The 20,592-nt window shown below is 40.3% G+C and overlaps 2 protein-coding genes and 2 long non-coding RNA genes across 4 annotated transcripts in view; 1 reads left to right on the top strand and 3 right to left on the bottom strand.

The window, feature by feature from the left end:
* The window catches only part of LOC307020219 (zinc finger E-box-binding homeobox protein zag-1-like), a 36,147-nt gene that overhangs the window by 3,287 nt on the left and 12,268 nt on the right, over window positions 1-20,592 (bottom strand). The window lies entirely within an intron of this gene.
* On the bottom strand, window positions 2,014-10,490 carry LOC307020202 (SLAM family member 9-like). The gene is made up of 6 exons (XM_079651417.1): window positions 10,276-10,490; window positions 9,197-9,502; window positions 8,832-9,113; window positions 5,913-6,023; window positions 5,539-5,576; window positions 2,014-4,315 (listed from the first exon to the last, which is right to left on the bottom strand). The coding sequence occupies exons 1-6, from the start codon at window positions 10,334-10,336 to the stop codon at window positions 4,136-4,138; spliced, it is 978 nt and encodes a 325-aa protein (XP_079507543.1). The 5' UTR covers window positions 10,337-10,490; the 3' UTR covers window positions 2,014-4,135.
* On the top strand, window positions 16,386-17,587 carry LOC307017517. Its single transcript, XR_013802206.1, has 4 exons — window positions 16,386-16,533; window positions 16,924-16,984; window positions 17,067-17,178; window positions 17,516-17,587. It is a non-coding gene; the product is annotated as an uncharacterized lncRNA (long non-coding RNA).
* LOC307017518 lies at window positions 18,749-19,664 on the bottom strand. The gene is made up of 2 exons (XR_013802207.1): window positions 19,564-19,664; window positions 18,749-19,013 (listed from the first exon to the last, which is right to left on the bottom strand). It is a non-coding gene; the product is annotated as an uncharacterized lncRNA (long non-coding RNA).

Below are 20,592 nucleotides of genomic sequence, written 5' to 3'. Positions count from 1 at the left end.
CTTGGCCCTGCCCTGATAGTTTTCACCTGTGTCCATCCAACCCAGTCTCATGGCATTTCGTGTTCACCAACGATTTTGTATCTATTGATTCGTGTTCACCAACACAATTTTCCCCTTTTTTTCGTGTTGCACAGCACGATTTTAAAAGCAATGTATTTCTATTGGTAGTCTCACGGCATTACGTGTTATAGGAAGACCGGAAGCTGTGTGGTTCATGAAAACATGTTCTTACTCAATAGCAAGCCACAATTATTGCTTTTATTTGATCTCACCAGAATGCGTGACTTCACCACGACTCCTTAACACCGCATTGCGTGGAGTCACGACATTTGTTAGATTTACGTGTCGGCGGCACATAAACAACGCCAATGTAAAGTGAATGAGGCTCCTTTGTCGTGGTGCACACACGCATTTCTACAAAACGTCCTGCGGTGAGCTTTTTATTCTATAAAACGTTTTTAAAATCTACTTTATAGCTTGTAGTAACTCACGAGAGGCTTGTTTTATTTTATTTGTATTCATAATCATTTTTATTTTTCGTCAGAATGTATTATGGTGCATTAGTTACCAAATTTGTGTTCTCAAAAAACAGTGCATTGTGTGTGATTTTTATTAAATTAGTTATTTTTTAAGGAAGGCCAGAGCTTCAGCTGTGTCAAATGGATTGTTCCCTTTAGTTTACGTTATTTAAAAGACAATTATATTCCTATTTGATCAATAAAGGGGTATTGTAGGCCAATATTAGTCATTTAAAAAATATATGATGATGATAATGATGGTGAAACCCACTCCCCCCACATCGGAATGACGATGGCTACTGACTGTATTTTAAATGCTTTTTGTTTAATAGTAATAATAATCATTTTTATTATAACAACAATAAACCAGAAGAAGATTCCGTCGTTACCACGGCAACGTTACGTCGCGCTTAACGGCAACGTAACGTAGCCACGTTACGTTACCCACAATCACCTCACTTTCATTAATTTAATCTGACAACGGACTACAGTAAATATCGAAAATCAAGTGGAGTTTATTTCTTTAAAACACGAAATAATATTGCTTTTATTTATTCCACTGTAGCACAGTCTCTATAGCGTTTCATTCCTGGATATTAGGTTGAGTTTTGTAGTGTGTTTAGCTTTTACAATAGGCTACGCGCAACCTACTGTAGCGCCACGTCCAGCTCAGCTAATAGCGGCCTCCAGCCTTCCGGTCAAAGTTTTCAGCTGGATAGCATTTATAGTTTATACAGCTACATGACATTAGCTGTCCCCGGCACAGTTGGATAGTGGAGGTGCCTGCTAGGAAGATATGTTTAAATGCATGTATTTGCACATGTGTTGTAAAGACAGTGTTCAACACAGAGTTTTAATAGTGGCTAAAGGGCATCGGCGATGGAGTGGAACAAAAATGTGGAACTGGAGTTTTTCCAGAGGATTTGATATGGACAGTCTGTAAAACTCAACCACACTTTGCAGTGCAAGTATTTTACAAGTATTTTACAATGTAGGACTCAAAGTACTTGCAAACTGTAAAGTAGTCAAACTGTTATCCAAATAAAGGAATAATACCTGATTTGCTGCTTCCACTCAGTAGTGCGTCTCAGTCTGGATCTCTGTGTCGGTTTTGATATGAAACTCTCTGTTTGTTGTGTTTCAGATCCAGAGGGGTTATCTGTGTGCCTGGTGAAGACGTGTGTGTTCTCTGTGGATCATCATGGTGTCTGCTGTCATCACGGTTCATCTCATGGAGAAGCTCAACAAGAACAAATAAACTCATAGTTCTGGTTCCCAACCAGGGGTAGGGGGACCCCTAGGGGTAGTTGGGGGGATTGCAGGATGTACGTAGAAAGATTAGGGGTTGCACATTATGTACACAAAAAAACCCATTTCCAAATCAATTTTCATAATCCTGGTGTCCCGCCTCCAGACTTGTTGCAGCTTATGAAAGACAGGCGAGCTCAAGTGTCTCTTTAAGAGCTCTAGTCTTAACAAAAGATGTTGAAACTGCTAGAAGTGAGTCTTCATTTTATTACGTTCGCTCACAATATGTGTAAATGTCAAGTTTAAATGCATTTATATTAAGGGTGAGTTATAGAGTTACAAAAAGAACATGTAGGCGAATCATCCCAGCTGAGTGACGGGGTACCTACTAAATATAATAATAGTATATAATGGCGACCAGCTCAAGGTCGGGAACCACTGCTACATGCAACCAATCTTACATAAACAGTATCTCACTCTTTTATAGAAACTCTTTTCTTTTTTTTCTCCTCTTTTGACGAGTGAGTCCCTGTTTTATTTATATTGTGCATGCAGAAGGCCTTAGGGGTACAACATGTCTGCTGCTGATTTGATGATATTTCACTGATCCACAATTGGTGGATCAGCAAACATGTATATAAATATGTACACTTACAATGTACTGTACATGTGAACAAACAATGCATTGTGGCTAGTAAACATTAAAAAACTCATTATACCCTACTGTCCTACTAGGGCATTGCGTTCCAAGAATGCAGGGTTGTTGGTTGTTCCTAGAGTCTCTAAAAGTACAATGGGAGCCAGAGCCTTTTCTTATCAAGCTCCACTTTTGTGGAATCAGCTTCCAGTTTGTGTTCGGGCGGCAGAGACCCTATCCGTTTTTAAGAGTGCGCTTAAGACCTTCCTTTTTGATAAAGCTTATAGTTAGGGCTGATTAGATTCAGCTCCTAGTTTTGCTGATATAGGCTTAGTTTGTCGGGGGACATCTTACTTCTTCCTTCTCTCTGTCTATACCTGTGTACTCATGTTCCGATTAACCCAGTTTCCCCAAATTTTCTTTTTGGTGTCTATATACGCCGGGATCCGGAGTCATGGATGATCCTGTTGCTGTGGTCCTGGATCATAAGTCCTGGATGGATATCCTCGTGGATTCATCTTCTTATTATACACACATGCATTTCCAAACATTTGGACTACCTATGTTGTAAATGTATTTTCTTTTCAATTTACACACGGCATCTATTGCACGTCTGTCCGTCCTGGGAGAGGGATCCCTCCTCTGTTGCTCTCCCTGAGGTTTCTCCCATGTTCCCCTTTAAACTGTGGGTTTTCTCTGGAAGTGTTTCCTTGTACGATGTGAGGGTCTAAGGGCAGAGGGTGTCGTATTGTGATATTGGGCTATATAAATAAACATTGATCACTTACTGTACGGAGGCTCAGTCATTGGTACACGTTTATTTATAAAGCTTTGTTGGGTAAACTCCCGTATTATATCTGCTCTCTGATAACACAGAGAGTTGCAAGCAGCTATTGTCTGAGATCGCATGATGTAGTATTGTTAGATGTGCCAAGAGCAAGGACTGTCTTATGAGACAGCTTTTATGTGCGCAGCTCCACTTGCTTGGAACAATCTTCAGCAAGAATTGAAACTGAGCAATCTCATTCCTCTGCATGTTTCTCAAGCTAGGCTATGAAATGCTCGTTGATACTATGGGCACTTGTAAATGTCTGTAAATGTATCCTGTAAATATAATGTATGATGTCCTTTATTGTTTTATGTTTCATGTGGAACCTATTTGCTGCAGGTCTCCCTTGAAAAAGAGATCTATGATCTCAAGGGACCAATCTGATTAAAGAAAGGTTTGAAATGAAATTGATTGATTGATGTTTAAATTAATTTCATTTATCTAAAATAGTCTTTGAAACATTCGTAAAAATGTACAAAACATCATTGCTTTCCAATATTTCAAAATAAACTAATAGGATCAGGTGCATTCAACTGACAGAAATTAAATATATATAAAAAAAGACAAAATATTAAGATACTAAAAAGTTAAATACATTTTTGTCCCAGTATTGTCTGAGGAGTCAATAAAAAATGTCCTTTGAGTCAAGATGGCCGCCCATAGCCATAGAGATTCAGAATGCATACACTGCAAGAAAAGCTGATGAGTCATTTCAACCGATCATTAACCAATCACAACTGTGCATTGAAGGTGGAGTTAGAGCACTTCTGGGTGCAGACACAGGACGTGGTTTAGGATGTTCACACTAAAAGAGGGTAACGTGAAAATAAAGTCCATGGCTCAGTTGCCATACATCGTAATCCCAACAAGTGCAGTATGTGGAATACGACTCCTGATCATTTTTCAAGGACCTGGTGTGATCTTTTTCACCTGAGCGTACATACTCTCTAGCTGAGCTGTGTTTCTAGGCTCAGTGGGTGCTGCGGGTCCAGTTTTAGGACCAACCAAAGCGTAGATGCAGGGCAGAGGCAGAGCTGAAGCTTCAGCATCTGTTGGATCCTGAGGCCGGGCTGGAGCTACAGGCTGGAACATAACAAAACATTGATTTACCAAAGGTTGTTTGTATAATATTGTATTTTTATATGTCATATATTCCTCAAATACAATACAATTCCATATTATTGTCTACAAAAGGGATAATGGTGTTTAACACAAAAGTAAGATTAATTTGTATTCTCATCTAAAAGGCATTACATTTTAGATTTTATTAATCAAAAGCAGACTAAGGACACACAAGAAAAAGCATTTGCACTGCTAACACATACAGTACTTTGCATTTAGAGAAAGACACGGGGAATCAAGGTTCCCCTCTTCCGTTCATTTGTTCTGAGACAAAAAATGTAGATTTCTGGCTCTCTGTACGTTACTGTGTTTAACTTTTCACAAAACTATCACACGGTTTGAAAACAAATGTATCTCAAGTGCAGCTTTCCCGTGAGAGGCTTCTGTTCTCAGTATGTGTTGTATATCAAAATGCAGAAGTGCAAACCACTCGGCTCAGGAAGTCACATGGCTTTCATTTACGGCTGTGTGACAAAAATAGAAAAGCACAGTTCTGATCATGTTTGTGATATGCATGAAAAAAAACCTTTGGTAAATGTCACTGTGTCTGCATTATGTTTACGACACCAGCATGTTATTTAGAGTTTTAAGAACGTGACACCTTCTGCTTTTTAGAAGGAGCATCGTTCCATCAGTGCATCAATTTATGGGAAAACTATATTTAAAGAAAAACAAAAAAGTAACACACACAAGCAAACAACAAATACACATCACTAAGAAACACAGTGCAATTTGAACACAAGTATTGCCAGACAGAGACCTCAGCAGGTTTAGAGAGAAGCATCGCGGTGCATCAGGTTAGTCTGACCCAAAGCTTTAAAAGAGCAAGCAGCACAACCAGAAATGTGAGCAGCAGGACCTGGAATTGCAGACAGACGGTGGTGTAGAAAGGAGTCATGGATAATAAACAGGAAATAACCATTAAATATATGCAGATATACTGTGTGCATAGTGATTAGTGTGCACAGTGATTAGTGTGCATAGTGATTAGTGTGCATAGTGATTAGTGATTAGTGTGCATAGTGATTAGTGATTAGTGTGCATAGTAGTCAATATAACTGTCTGAGGCTCCAGTTATGGATTTAGCTTGATCCTCAAATTCAGTCCAAGTCTGTTTAAATTGTTCAAAATCAAAAATTCAGTTACATTTTTGAGTGAAAAGTAAAAAATAACTTGTCTCTTACCTGAGCATAAACTGTATTCTCGATAATCACTCTTTTGCCTGCAGGTCAGTCAAAAAAGATATAAGTGGATTTGCATTAATTAACATTTCATTTTGAGAGTTTCACCTTTAAAGCTTATTACCTTCATAAAATGTACGTTACTTGAGCTGCATCTGCATTGAGTCCAGACATTGTGTATACATGTGTCTAAATGATCTTTTTCAAGAGAATATTATAAAGAGCATGTTGCTGTATGAGAGGTTTCAGATATGTTTTATGCTCAATAGACAATGGGGATATGTAGGTGGCATATGATTAACTTGAATAAAACACTTAATTCCCACAAACAGTCCAACAAAAATAAATGTTTTTCTTCAATGCACACTTAGACTTACTCGTCCTTCTCTTTCGAAGATAGCGCCAAAGTACTACAACAGTGATGGCGAGAATGAGAATTGTGAAGAATACTCCCAAAATGATGGGAACAGGGTCTGGTGGGGGAGGAACTGTAAATAAAAACATAAGCCACATTATAATGCTTGGTTAAATTCATAAACTTAGTCAAGTGTGTCACTGCATCACATCCTGCCAGACTGTTAGATTGAATTACACAAAAATGTTTTAGTAGCAGACCTGATCTGTTGTTAGAAATAATTTATTTTGTTTGCTTTAACTGTAATAATTTAAACCAAACATTCATTCAGTTCAATGTGAAATTACCACAGTCCAAAGGTCACTGAATGAGCAAATGTTAGAACCACCTGGCTCTTGTTTAATCAAAGCATCGCTGGAAGATGTTGATAGCTTGTTTTGCTTGTCAAATTACTGGACCAGAAACAATTTCACCGACTAATTCCCAGTTTAGTTTTATAAACCACAAAATACTTAAAGGGGACCAATCATGCAAAATGCACTTGTGTACGTCTTTTATGCATGAATATTTGTCCCCGGTGTTCCAGGGAACTCACCAATTATCAGAAAACACAACCCTCTCTATTTTCCTCCATACCCAAATCTCTAAAAAAAGGGGCTGCAATGGATCTGATACAGACTGATCCAGATTTGAACACTTTTATGTCGTCACAGAAGTTGCGCTACGGCTATTGGGCCAACTCTCCACCTATCAGGGGAATGGGGGGTTGGGCCACGGCCACGGCCATTGCCCAACCTCTCATTCGCATATGGGCTGTCGGCAGCCTAAAGCTCCCCCAGTCACATCTATGTTTTTGTGTACTCTAACAATGATGTCGTCCAAGGTAGTTAGACGTTGTGCTGTTGTTGGCTGCAATAATCTGGACAAGGGCAAGGGACTGCATGCACTGCCATCTCTGGAAGAAGATAGGAATCTGTGGCTAGAGTTTATTTTCCAGGGACATGTGCCAGAACAGAAGACTACAACAGATTTCTGCTTGTGTGTTCAGAACATTTTGCCCCGGACATGTTTTTGAACTTCACTCAAGTCAAAGAAGGATTTGGCTCCAGACTAAGGCTAAAACCGGGATCAATACCCACCATCCGGGACCAGGCCAGTGAGGCCACATCCAATTTGGAAGCTGTAAGTTTTTATTTAGCTGTGTTTTTCCTGATAAAGCTATTCTAGCTTGTAGCATGTAGCATTAGCATGTAGCTGCACCGTATCAATTTCGCCTCAAACCCAAACAGTAATCGGTTAGGTGTTTATATGTTTTTGTAACATTTTATTTTATTTTGTACGCTCCGCTGTCTTTGCTTTTATTTTAATTATCAGGCATTTGATAACATGCTCAGACATACTGCCGCAATGGCGATCTGTGTGAAGGCTGTAAAAGCCACGCCATAGCAGATAACACAAGTATTCATTCTCGTCTTTATTATTATTTTGTATCCTCTAAAATCATATAAAGTAAGTTATACTAACAAGCGTAATCTTCTGTAGCTAAGTGTCGTTTTTCGCAGCGTTATAGGTACAAGCTTTTGTGATTGTAGTCTGTAAGAATGATCAGATATCATCGATATGTAAGCTACGCTAATGAGACACGCCGTTTTTTGCAACGTTATATGTAAAAGCTTTTGTGATTACTTGATGTGCACGACTGTTAGGATCTGTGGGGGAGGGGGGAGACACACCACGAGTAAAACCGAGCTAAAGCACCGTTGGTTTGTAAAACATTTCATTCTAGTTGAAAGATAAGTCTCATCATTTTATATTTTTATACAGGTTTAACTGAAATGTGCCATTAAGAAAAACAAACTTTTAATTTAGTTTTATGCACTCTTCTAGTTTGTTTCGTCCTGTCTGAAAAACACTGCTCACAGCAGCGGACACTAAAAGAGGTTATGTTGAGACGATGACAAATATAGTTAGCAATATTTGCCCTGCAAATGTGTTTTGCAGCCTGTCGTCCTACAAAAAACGACCATAATGGCCAATTGTTCATGCCCTTATTACGACCCAGAGACACGTTTTATAGTGTATGTTGTTTCTTACACGACCACTAGAGGTGCTCTAGTGGTCGTGTAAGAAACAACATGCTCCCGGCCCGTTCATTGCAAACGCTCCGGAGGGACGTTTATTCACAAATAACCCTCTCTAGAAAATCCAAAATTGTAGAATAGTTTGGCCATTAAAATGCTTTTTGATTCGATTTCTGGCGAGAAGTGTATATTGTACTCTTAGAATCCACGTCCATTCGATGTGTAGGATCTATAGTTTGATAGATATTTACGAAGATGATCTGAGGTCTCGCCAGGATAACGTGTATGCAGCTTCCATGTAAAGTTAGCGTGGGTGAAAACTGTTTTTCCCGGTCTCAAAGTTTTCATAATAAAACTGGATATATTCCCCTCACTGTCAAATGCTTACACAGTGATATCTGCAGTACTCATCCAATAAAAAACATCAGTTTCTCCTTGTTAATTACACAATATTGATTGGTTTAAATTGTGTACAATGCTTTTGTGTTTTTAACCTTCGATTCAGAGAAACAAATCGTTTTTTCGGAATTTAGACACTACAGTTTCCGGAGACACTACACTACCCAGAATCCCCAGCTATCGTTTGGGACTACAACATCCGCCTTGCTTTACAAACCCCGTGATTAGTCATCAAGCCCTGTGATTGGATGTTGGAGTGGCAGCGCGACAAGGTTACGCTGCGCATCAAACAGCTCTATGAAATGGAATGGAACCACGGCAGACTTTCCAAAACTGGAATTGGACGGGTCTTATTTACAGACATGTACAAGTTTTTGATTAGAAAAAAAACATGCATGCTCTGATGCTCTAACTCCAAACTGTGTGTTATTATCAGGAAATAGTTTATCTTTCAGTCTTACCAACAAGCTGGCGGCAGACGTCTTTGATTGTTTTGGTGTTGTTGGTCCAGCTGACATGGTTGCTATGGTTACAGATGATCGAGCCACTTGATTGGTGGACCTGGATAAAAGTATCAGGGATCCCCTCTGACCGCTCTCCTCCCTCCTGACTGCAGGTTTGGTTGTCACATGTGAAAGTGCTGTTGATGTGAGAGTCCTGTGAGCTGCAGGTCACAGTGAAGCTACAGGAGGAAGAGTTATCAGAGACAGAGCTCACTGTGAGGAGAGGGAGAGACGCTCGATCTGAGGAGGGAAGAAGCAGGTGAAGAGTTTTAGAAACAACACCACAGAAACTCTATCAGTGTTTGAGAGGTTAACAAACCTACCTTCAACTTTGACGTTGTATTCTGCTAGTACTTTTGTTGAACCCTTTGTCACTACAGCAGTATAAACTCCACTGTCTGCCTCTTGTAGATTCTTCAATTTCACAGAGTAATTGTTCACAGGAAACTCAATTCTCCCGGTATAATTATCGAACACTTTTTTATTATTAGAATTAAATGTTACTAAAACGTTATTTGTATTAAATTTCCAAGAAAAAAATTCTAATTCCCCAAGAAAAACAGCTTTGGTGACGTTCAGAAGCAAATCCTCTCCCTTCAGCACAAAATCAGGAGTCCCAGCACTGATCCCTGTAAAACAGAAGACACATCAGTAAATATCACACACATGTTTATTCGGGCAAAACTGAATATGCCTCTATTCCTACTATGTGTGATTATAAAAAACCTTCAACCTTTTTTTGACCCTTAAAGCAGCTTAGAGGTGTTTATCAGGTGAAACTTAGCCAAACTAAATCCTAAGTATTTACGTTTCTTTTTCATATGACAAATTATTTCCATTCGGTCTCGTATGAAACACAGGGGACTTTCTCACACCTTGCTTATTTTTTTCCCCTCTTTACCCATACTATTGTTCACCAGATTAGACAGAGGCGAAGCATTTCCTCCTTTTCTACATTTCTACAAATACACACAATAGTGTTTAAAATAAAATGTAAATCTTCATTTCGATCAACATATTCATAAAAGTATAGATACTATTTAATAATCCTAATGACTGGGGATTTTAGTTCCAGTTTCTGCTGTATTTCACATTCACTTACACCGAAGATACATTTCCTTTACATCAGCAGGACTTTGTGTCTGGATGTGGTTTCAACCGACATAACTGTATATATCAAAAATATCTAGATACAATTTTACATTTAATTGGTATTTTACTAATTGTACTACTTTATTAAATGACAATAGACAGACAACTAATGATTGTATACATTTCTAAATATTATCTAACTAAAATATGCGTTTAAAAAAATGTATTACGTTTCTAATCTTATATTGTTTAAGTAGTGCTAAATTACAACAACTTTAACTGTGAAACCAAAACAAGTTGATGTTCTTACCTTGTGATTTACATAAATAAAGCAAATAAACGACAAAGAGAACCGTAACAAACGACTTCATTTTGCAAATGTGTGGTATGCGGAAGTGTCACAGCGTTTTGTCAGCCACAATCTCCCCCAGCTTCCTCTCAGCAAAGGTTCATTGCCTCTGAAACCAGCCTGTTTCCATATTCGACATGATTCGACTTTGCCTTTAAAAAACACAAAATCCCCTTTATTAAAGCACTTTTTTGAGAGAGGTTTATCTCTTTTTCTCTCTCTTAAACACTGTAAGAGCCATGATCACTATTGATTGGTTGGCTTGGGACACATGGGTATGGGTGGCACTCATTGTAATCCTGTTCACCTGCATGAGGTGTGGGTGTGTGGAAGAGAGGGTGACACAGGGCTGTTGTACTTTTTTGTTGACCGCAAGATTTACGATTGCTTTGATTATTATAACAATGTAGGCCTATATGTCTGATCGCCAAGTTTTTTGTGATTAAATTACAATACTATGAAACAGAGCTTTTGATCTCAGCAAGTACTTTTTTTAGCGTGTCATACAACTTCAAACAGGCCCGGCCTCAGCCTCTCAGCGACTTTGTTTCCTGCTGTCGCTACATTTTGTCAACAAAAAAACAACAAGCACACAAGACGTAAGGCGATCATCTTCAAACAGCGCATGGATTAAGGATCTATTGGATGAGAATGGAGAAATGGAAATAATTCACGGAGGTAAGCACTGGCTGTTAATAGAGACTGCAGTTTTGGAAGCCGCATTCAACGCGGATCACAGCCAGGTAAGCTTTACCGCTGAATGTGCACATATTCACCGCTGTGTGTCTCCACTGTAACTCCGCTCTGTCGCATGGAAGTTGCGCTGCTCTGTTGATGTGGAAATGTGATGCTTTGAAGGAATTTTCTTCCGATCTTTGAGTGTGTTATAATCAAACGGAGAAAATTAGTCAAATAAATGTTGACGTTGAAGGTGTTGAAATGGACTATGGGAAAAGAGAACGCACACTCACTGCGAAGGCATTGGTAAATCACATCGAAAAACTTCAACGGGAACGTAAAACCAGTGTGAACAAAAATAAAAGCACTCATACCAGAAATGAAAGGACACATTAGAGAAAGGGGAAATGCCTCACGTGTGCAAAGTCATTTAGATACATTAATTCAACTGGGTGAAAAAGCCATTATTTCACATGAAATGTTGATTCCTTTACTCCCAGAGGATGAACTGAAGAAACAAAAGGAATGGTTTGCCAGAATCTTGGAATACAGTGAAAGCTTTCAGAGGGACATTAAACAGTGGTTAAAAGAGCCACAAGAGGATTCTGCCACAATAACTGCTGCTGGATATTCCAACAACGGATGACATGCAAGAGGATGTACAACCAAGTGACGGTGTGTCAAACGTGGAAATCGGAAGAAGAGCAACCCATCACAAAATTCTGCTTTGGGGAAAAAGTCTGCAACTTCTACTGCTTCGTCTGCATGCCTTAAAACAGAGGCTGACTTGGCAGCTTTAATGGCAAGAAATAAACTATTAAAGGACAAACATCAACTGGAGGAAGAGGAGGAACGAATAAGGAGCATACTTCTGATGGAGGAGGATATTGCAGTACACATTGCTAAATTAGATGTGTTGCAAACACGAAGCATCCTAAGTGGGAACAGTTCAAAGACAAGGCATTCGGATGGAATGAACTCTTATATTGAACAAAGAAACCTTAAACCACAAGTCCTCTACACTGCTAAGGACAATATAAATACTCCACAAATGTTGCTAAACCAAAGGGAGGCTAGCAATGACTACTTGGATCCAACAACACGGCCTAATAAGAACATTTCATGGGTTCCTTTCCTCAGAGCCAGTATCCCATAAAAAATCCACTTTGAAAACACAAATGAATTATGGAGATAGCTTGAACACAAGTGAAGATCTAAACAACATACTGGGCATTATGAGAAAACAAAATGAAATAACCACAATGTTAATACAACAGCAATGCCTTTCATCCTTGCCAAAGAGAGAGATTCCAGTTTTTGATGGCGACCCGTTAAAATATCACACATTTATAAAGGCTTTTGAGAATGGTGTTGAGAAAAACACAAACAGCTACAGTGACCGACTCTATTTTCTGGAGCAGTACACTCAGGGTCATCCCAAAGGACTTGTTCGAAGTTGCCAGCATATGGATCCAGAGAGGGGATACGTCAAGGCTAAAGCTCTAATCCAGGAGCAGTTTGGAAATGAGCAGAAAGTGGCATCTGCATATTTGCAAAAGGCTCTTTCATGGCCTCCTATAAGAACAGAAGATGTTAAGGCTCTGCAAGACTACAGTTTCTTCCTTAGAGCATGTGCAAACGCAATGGAAGAGGTGCAGTATTTGCATGAGCTTGACATGGCTGCAAATATGATGATCATAATAAGAAAGTTACCTTACCATTTCAGAGACAAGTGGAGAACTTTAGCCTGTGAGCTGCAGGAGAGGAACAGCCGCAGAGCAACATTCTTCGACATCACACATTTCATTGAGACAAGTAAAAATCTTAACCGACCCAGTATTTGGAAACATTCAAGATGCTCCCTTCATAACAACAAATACTGCTTTAAACAGATCACAGCCTCGCTCACATTTTGTAGGAACTAGCTTTGCCACCACTGTAGCCCTTGTAGAAAATGAAACCCAGACAGATACTGAATGGAAGGAACACATTCTGACAAGATGGAGGACATGTCTGTGCTGCGGAGGAGGTCACACCTTGGACTTGTGGCATCAGTTTGAAAAAGGAACACACAAAGAGAAGATAGGCTTCCTGATGGAAAAAGGTGTCTGTTTCGGCTGTTTGTGTGTGGGGCACATTAGCAGAAATTGCAATAAACAAATGTCCTGTTCAAAATGTGGCTTCAAACATCCAACCATACTTCACATCCCTTCCAATGAAGCAAGACATAATCCTGCTCAAGCCAAGAGTACATCAGAGCTATCAGTGGACAGCACACTGGTTTCAAGTGGCCTTAAATGGGGCTGTGATGACAATTGTAAACTTCCCATAGTTCCAGTGTAAGTCAAGTCAACGAAGGGCAGCAAGATTGTCACCACCTATGCTTTCTTGGACCCAGGAAGTACAGCAGTGTTTTGTACAGAGGACCTGATGCACGAGCTCGGCCTAACTGGAAAGAAGGCGCAGATTCGTTTACGAACCATGGGCCAAGAGAGGGTCGTAAATAGCCATATTGTGTTCGGACTAGAAGTGGCTGGCTTAAAAAATGACAATTTCTTTGAACTGCCACAAAGCTACACCCAAGAGTGCATGCCTGCCAGCAGTGGGAACATTCCTAGACAAGCGGACCTACAGAGATGGCCTCATCTGAAAAATGTTAATTTGCCTGAAATAATTGCAGGGATTGGACTGTTGATAGGAATCAATGTTGCTCAGGCCTTGGAACCATTGGAAGTCATACGCAGTGTGGATGACGGACCCTATGCAAGCAGGACAAGCCTGGGCTGGACAGTGAATGGACCACTTAAAGGAGTGAGTGGGAATGCAATGGACTTTGACAAACCAGAAGTATCTGTGAACAGAATCTCAGTTGTGAATTTGGATGGACCTTGGCAACAGCAGTTCAGCAGAGACTTCCCTGAATGCAGATTGGAGGAACACGCTGGAATGTCAAGAGAGGATCTCAAGTTTAAGAAGTTTGCGAAGAGATTGTTTTATCAGCAAGAGAAAGAGTCGAAGAAGAAGTGTAAAAAGAAAAGTTTTAAAGATGAGAAGAAGCCTCATCTCCCAACAAATGCCCTCTCCTTCAACGGCTGCTCAGAAAGGCCCCCGCTGCAAACAAAGAAATGGAGAACAGGATGAGGTGGACCAACGTGCTCTACAAGGCCGAAGGACTCAAAATCAAAGACGACGAGGACATGCTGCGCTCCTCATTAGGAAAGGAGTGGGGCGATCCAAGCGAGAGTTGTAGCTGAGGCTACTGTTACATATTGAACTTATTAAACAGGCAACTTCTTTATCTTAAAAACACAACTGTTATTATTGTCTGACCAACCAAAAAGACGAGAGAAGCAACCTGCGTTACAAGGCAGATGCACCAGTAACATTAACCTATGATGTAGTCTTGAAAGTTTCTATGATTCATTAGCAAATAAACGCAAGCCTTCAAAACAGGGATCTCATTAAATACTACCGAGATAACGATCCCACTCGGTGCCTGCATTCACATAAAGGTTATGTTTATCTTGTTATAAATTAAAAAAAATTGGCTTGGTTAGCTAGTGTTAGAAATTAAAATCAATGTTGATATGGCGTAATTTGAATTAAATACACTATTTGATTTAAATCAGTTTTATTCTGAAAAACCGGAAGTTCTCACTATTAGCTTAACACTTTTATTCTGAAAATTCGTCACTTCCGGCTAGCATTTAGCATCTGGCGGAATCATACGATTTCAAACCTTGAACCAAGGTGAAATGACATGTGATGTTGTACACTGAGCACACTGGGATTAGCACTCATTTATTGACACTGAATAATGTGTAGCAGGGAATGTTTAAATAACCACAGACGCCAGAATGATGCAATTTAGCTACAGAAAAAGGCAGGAATTGCATTGGACCCGCCCCCCAACGACGCCGGCCAATAGGAGAAGACCTCAGATGACAACAGGAAGAGCAAGCCAAGAATTGATCTCTTCGACCCCCTGACCTGAACTGACCGGTCGGATGTGGAGAGCGCCTCCACTTGCACATTTCATTTTGTACACCACTGCATCTTTTGTGTAATTAAATGCTGTTAACTTTTATAAGCTTCCCTTGACTCTTTTCAGTCTCTCCTGCCTTCAGGGTTCTATAATTGCTTTCACTAGCGCTAACTCTAGCTTAATGCTAAAAGCCTACAAGCCAAACACTTATCTTAGCGGTGACTCGCCTGTTTTATAGCACAGCTCAACAGGAAAATAGTCTATGACACGTTTGTCATGAAAAGGGAAGTTTTAGCGAACTAAATGTTGGAATAAGCCAGTGGTTCTCAAAGTGGGGGCATGACAGGGGGGGCGAGAGACCAGGAGGAAAAATGGTTATTAAAAATATATATATATATTTAGAAAAATTATTGATTCGAAAATAATATGATACAGTACTATTACATCTGGGTCTCTGCGTTTCATTAAAGCTCGGCTCTGTGTGCGTGTGGAACGAGACATTTTGTGTGCGTGCGTGAGCGAGAGAGAGAGAGCGCACCGGTACCGGAGATCGTTGTTGTTAGCTTCTGGTGCTAGCGAGCTACGCTAACGTATATAAGTCTCAGTGGGTCTCAAACGTTTTGGTCACCATTAATGTAAACAATTATTTCAGAGGCACACCTTCATATGATCATTATAGTTATAAAAAAATAAGAGAATAAATTAAAAACAGGTATGAAATACTATATGACATTAAAAAAAGAATAAAGTTTAAAAGGGTGATTTGTAAAATATCCATAAAGAAAAAGTAACCAGAATTATCACTGGTTATTGACGGGTGGCAAGAAACAGAACCGCGGTATAAAGTTACAGGATAACGATAACGTGAGGATTACGGTGTCTCACTTTTAGACAGAGACATAAAAGAGAAATACCAATAACAAAACACAACATTAACAGAAATGATTTTAATTTACTTACTGAACAATGTCAGGGAGCAGTCAGCCGTCACGGCAGATTCTGGTTTGAAGTGGCTTCAGTGCTACGACGATGGGGGCGTGGTGATACATTAATTTACACTTAAGGTGTTAGGTTGGAGTTAAACGTTCAGAGTTAATGTACGACAATTACACTTACAGATTTGATTTATAAATATCTCGTTTTGACACTCGTTTTTAACACCAACTATTTGTCTAATGAGAGTTAAATATAAGGGATTTAACTCTATCAGGAGTATATTTAACTCTACTCTTGTTTACATTTCACCAACACCAAAATATGAACTCTTCTCGTTTTGCTGTGTATAGCAAAAAGCGAGCTTAAATTAAAAAAAAAAAGCTGTTGACGATGAACAAACAAGAAAAAAAACATAAATCCGTAAATTCATAGCAAGAGGAATATCCAGACCAGCGCCGTATAGACTGAGAGTTACGTCATCTCCGTTCACTCCAATGGACCACTTTTTTACAGCAATGGCGGATCGTGGAGCCTCTCAATCGTTCCCCGGAAGTTAGCGCCAAGGCTAGCAGAGCTGTAGAGTTGCAGCATAATAGACCGTTCGTGACGGACTTTTAAAGGTAAGAAGAAGTTTAAAGATTTATATTGCGGATATTATCAGTACATCTGATTCAAATTAACATGTGTATTAAAGGATGTCAGTGGATTATCCCTAAATTAGTAGATTTAGGGAACGTTTACAGATAACAGATAAAGCTAGGATTCCGGATCAAGTTAGCAACACACGTTGAACAGCCTTTTAATTGTAAATTCCGTTCTCTTAATGTCATTTCATCCAACGTTGTTGAATTAGAAAAGAGGGGCTTCTAAAAGGGATTGTATGCGGAGGTGGGGGGAGTTCAATATTAGATAAATATAACTTTGGTGCGTGTAAGAGTGAGTGTTTTTAGCAGAGCCATATTGTGTCCTTGTGATTATGTTGATTATTACCTGTCTGTATAATGTTGCAGCTCAGCTGATTTTGGATTGATGGCAAAGGGAGAGGGACTTAAGTGAGAGTGAAAACACAAGGTAAGTTTAATACTACTGTTTTATATAAGTAAGCATACTAAACATGTATTCTATCACTGTATTATATAAGTAATCTTGTTAGTAACCTACTGTATGGCAGGTGGAGGGGCAGTGATGTTACAGGTGGAGGAGCAAAACTGCAAGACTGCAAACTCACAAGACAGAGAAATCAAAGTTTGTTCTCCAGAGAAGAGGTTGATTTCACTTCATTTATTTCATATTTTCTAAAGATGTGGAAATGGCACAAAAAAAAACTTGAGAGCTGCAACCAAGACAACTGTAACAACATGAGTAGAGAGCCACCAAGGTTTTTCAAGTCCCTCTCTTACTCCATTTTGTCAACCCAAACTTCCAGGTACATGACGGGACACCTTGCTTGTTTTTGTTGTTTGCGCTCCTGTGGCTGCGTGCTGGCAGGTGGAGGGCAGTGATGTTGGCAGGTGGAGGGGCAGTGATGTTACGGGTGGAGGGCAGTGATGTTAGCTGTTACACACCAGGCTCAAACTTAACACATTGCATCCTTCTTTGCAGTGTCCTTATTCCTGGAAGGGGAATCTGCAATTCCTGCAGAGTTTTGTTACCCGTTGGTCCGCACGCAAAGCGAATCTTTAAAGCCTTCTTAATTGTCTCATTGCTCCATTTCATCCCCTTTTTGGTGAGTCTGCCTAATGCTTTAAGTTGGTCTTTTGAAAACGTTTTCTCATATTTGTTGTCCCTAATTTTCATTGTTTTCTTGAGAGCTGCATTTTCCTTCCTGATTTTTCTTAGTGCAGACTTTGCTTTTTTGGTGATTCCTTCTTGGCTCTTTAATTTTCTCTTTAATTTTTTTAATAGATCTGTTTGACTGGCTGCTGGTTCCCTCGTATGCTGACTGGCTGCTGGTTCCCTCGTATGCTGACTGGCTGCTGGTTCCCTCGTATGCTGACTGGCTGCTGGTTCCCTCGTATGCTGACTGGCTGCTGGTTCCCTCGTATTCTGACTGGCTGCTGGTTCCCTCGTATGCTGACTGGCTGCTGGTTCCCTCGTATGCTGACTGGCTGCTGGTTCCCTCGTATGCTGACTGGCTGCTGGTTCCCTCGTATGCTGACTGGCTGCTGGTTCCCTCGTATGCTGACTGGCTGCTGGTTCCCTCGTATTCTGACTGGCTGCTGGTTCCCTCGTATGCTGACTGGCTGCTGGTTCCCTCGTATGCTGACTGGCTGCTGGTTCCCTCGTATGCTGACTGGTTGCTGGTTCCCTCGTATGCTGACTTACTGCTGGTTCCCTCGTATGCTGACTGGCTGCTGGTTCCCTCGTATGCTGACTGGCTGCTGGTTCCCTTGTATGCTGACTGGCTGCTGGTTCCCTCGCTGACTGGCTGCTGGTTCCCTCGTATGCTGACTGGCTGCTGGTTCCCTCGTATGCTGACTTACTGCTGGTTCCCTCGTATGCTGACTGGCTGCTTGTTCCCTCGTATGCTGACTGGCTGCTGGTTCCCTCGTATGCTGACTGGCTGCTGGTTCCCTCGTATGCTGACTTACTGCTGGTTCCCTCGTATGCTGACTGGCTGCTGGTTCCCTCGTATGCTGACTGGCTGCTGGTTCCCTCGTATGCTGACTGGCTGCTGGCTGAGTGGGTGGTGTCCACCCTCCCTGTCTCTCCTCACTAGCCATGTCCTCTCTTTCTTCACCCTCACTTTCCTTTCTCTCAGTCTCCTCATCCCTTCTTCCCTCAATCTTTTAGACTAATATAAGTAGAAGACATGGCACTGTAGATTTTCGAACATTTAAAATATTATACCACTTAAAAATAAGAAATATGACTTTTGTTACTAAGAGTTCATACTTATTATACCTGTGTCACCTTTCACACTATAGCTGTGATCATGAGCTATGGGCTTTGTAGATACAGGTCCCGGGGTGAATCGTGGTGCAGGGGCCCTTCTCTTTTTGACCACAGGGCGATGCACGAAGATGGTGGGTATAGCCTCTGCTCTCAGCCTAGTCTTGCCCTTTTTTGTCTTGACAAACTGGTCTGCATCAAAATGTGCCTGCGGAGTGACTTGAGGTTACTTCATACACAGAAAAACTCAGTTTTGTCTGCCCACATACATATTCCATAGTGGTTGAATACACAGTATTAGGAAACACCTTATACTTACTGGACATGTTATACTCATTACATACTGTATATAAAATATGACCAAGAATGTGAGACAACTTTATAGAAATTCATATCACATCTGTTACTGATGCCATTTGTCATACTTTGTTAAACTCACAAATAATAAAGTTCCATAACTTCAGTTGGGAACAAAGACCACACCTTATCTCCCCAAGGCAATTTCCCATCCAATAGGTGTGCTATATAGGTGTGTATAACCCTTTCTCCTGTCGGTTACTCCCTCTTTCAGCACAAGAACCAGAGGGGGATTCAATGGAGCCTGAATACCCGAGACCCTCACCCTGCACCCTGAGTCTCAACTCTGTGTTTTTCAAGCCTTTCCCTGTTTTTTTGTATTAAACAAAACATTAAGCTTTCCCAATGATGTGGTTTTCGTTTTGTGAAAAAGTGCAAATGCAGTGTTTGTATATAATAACCTCACATATTTTTTTGCTGTTGGTCGTGAAATTGCTCTTGCTGACTTGAGCCAGCCATTTTTTCCTCCGCTCTGTGTCAGTGGGGAAGCCGTACATTCGTACTCCTTTCCCAGAGCGATTTGAGCATCCCCAGGCAGCACAGCAAACCATGGTGGCCACTAGGAGGAAAAGGCACAGACAAACTGCATGGTATGCTATTCAATGTTTATTGAATTCCATGTATTTGCAATGGATGTTCCTAAAACAACACATTTAACATCATCATCATGCTGCTGCTGCTGCTGCTGCTGCTAGTCCTTTGATAGTCACCTGTCGGTCTCCTGTCCTTTCTGAAAGCCATAAAGATGACATTAGTCATTTAGATAACTTGTGTCCTCAATTACCATGGGATTACTGAAACTCCCATGAATTTAAGAAAATGGTAGAAATGAATCTAATCTGAATTTTGAAGCATTCCTTTAGATCCCCTCCCTCTAAATATATCAATAAACATTAGAAAGTGATGCTCCTGACTACCATACAAGTTTAAGAAGATAATATTGGTTTGAAAGAATTCAAAGCTATAAACAGCAACAGGCTCTTTAACCAAGGCACTGTTAGCCTAACATGTAAACTAGTTGTTCACACTAATCCTAATATTATCACTTAATATTAGCAAATTCTATTTTATTTTTTAAAACATATTGATGTAAATACATACACATATCGATTTGTTGTATAAATATTGCAAATCAAAACCTTTATTCACTAATAATTACCAAAAGTCGAAGTTCTATCTCCTGTTATCAATGCATTCACATTGCCCGCCATGAACTTCCGGGGAACGATTCTCGTCTGCATGAACCACGTGACGATAACCGTTTTTGGACTTCCGCTGTCGTAACTCTTCTATCTATACGGCGCTGATCACACCTACTTGAGATCTCACACCTCGATCAAAGGGGAGGCGGGACTTAGCTCATTTGTATAATTGGGGGAGGTGTGACCTGTCACTTTGTTATGCATACTAATGAGACGAAAGCGGGATGA

This window comes from Notothenia rossii, assembly GCF_949606895.1.
Source record: "Notothenia rossii genome assembly, chromosome: 9".
Lineage (NCBI taxonomy): Eukaryota > Metazoa > Chordata > Actinopteri > Perciformes > Nototheniidae > Notothenia > Notothenia rossii.
This window is presented reverse-complemented; position numbering and strand designations above follow the sequence as displayed.

Coding starts and splice junctions, on each gene's coding strand:
- LOC307020202 (XM_079651417.1), bottom strand. CDS start 10,336: ATGAAGTCGTTTGTTACGGTTCTCTTTGTCGTTTATTTGCTTTATTTA. Junction 9,503..10,275: donor TTATTTATGTAAATCACAAG/GTAAGAACATCA, acceptor TCTGTTTTACAG/GGATCAGTGCTGGGACTCCT. Junction 6,024..8,831: donor CGTCTGCCGCCAGCTTGTTG/GTAAGACTGAAA, acceptor TTTTATTTACAG/TTCCTCCCCCACCAGACCCT.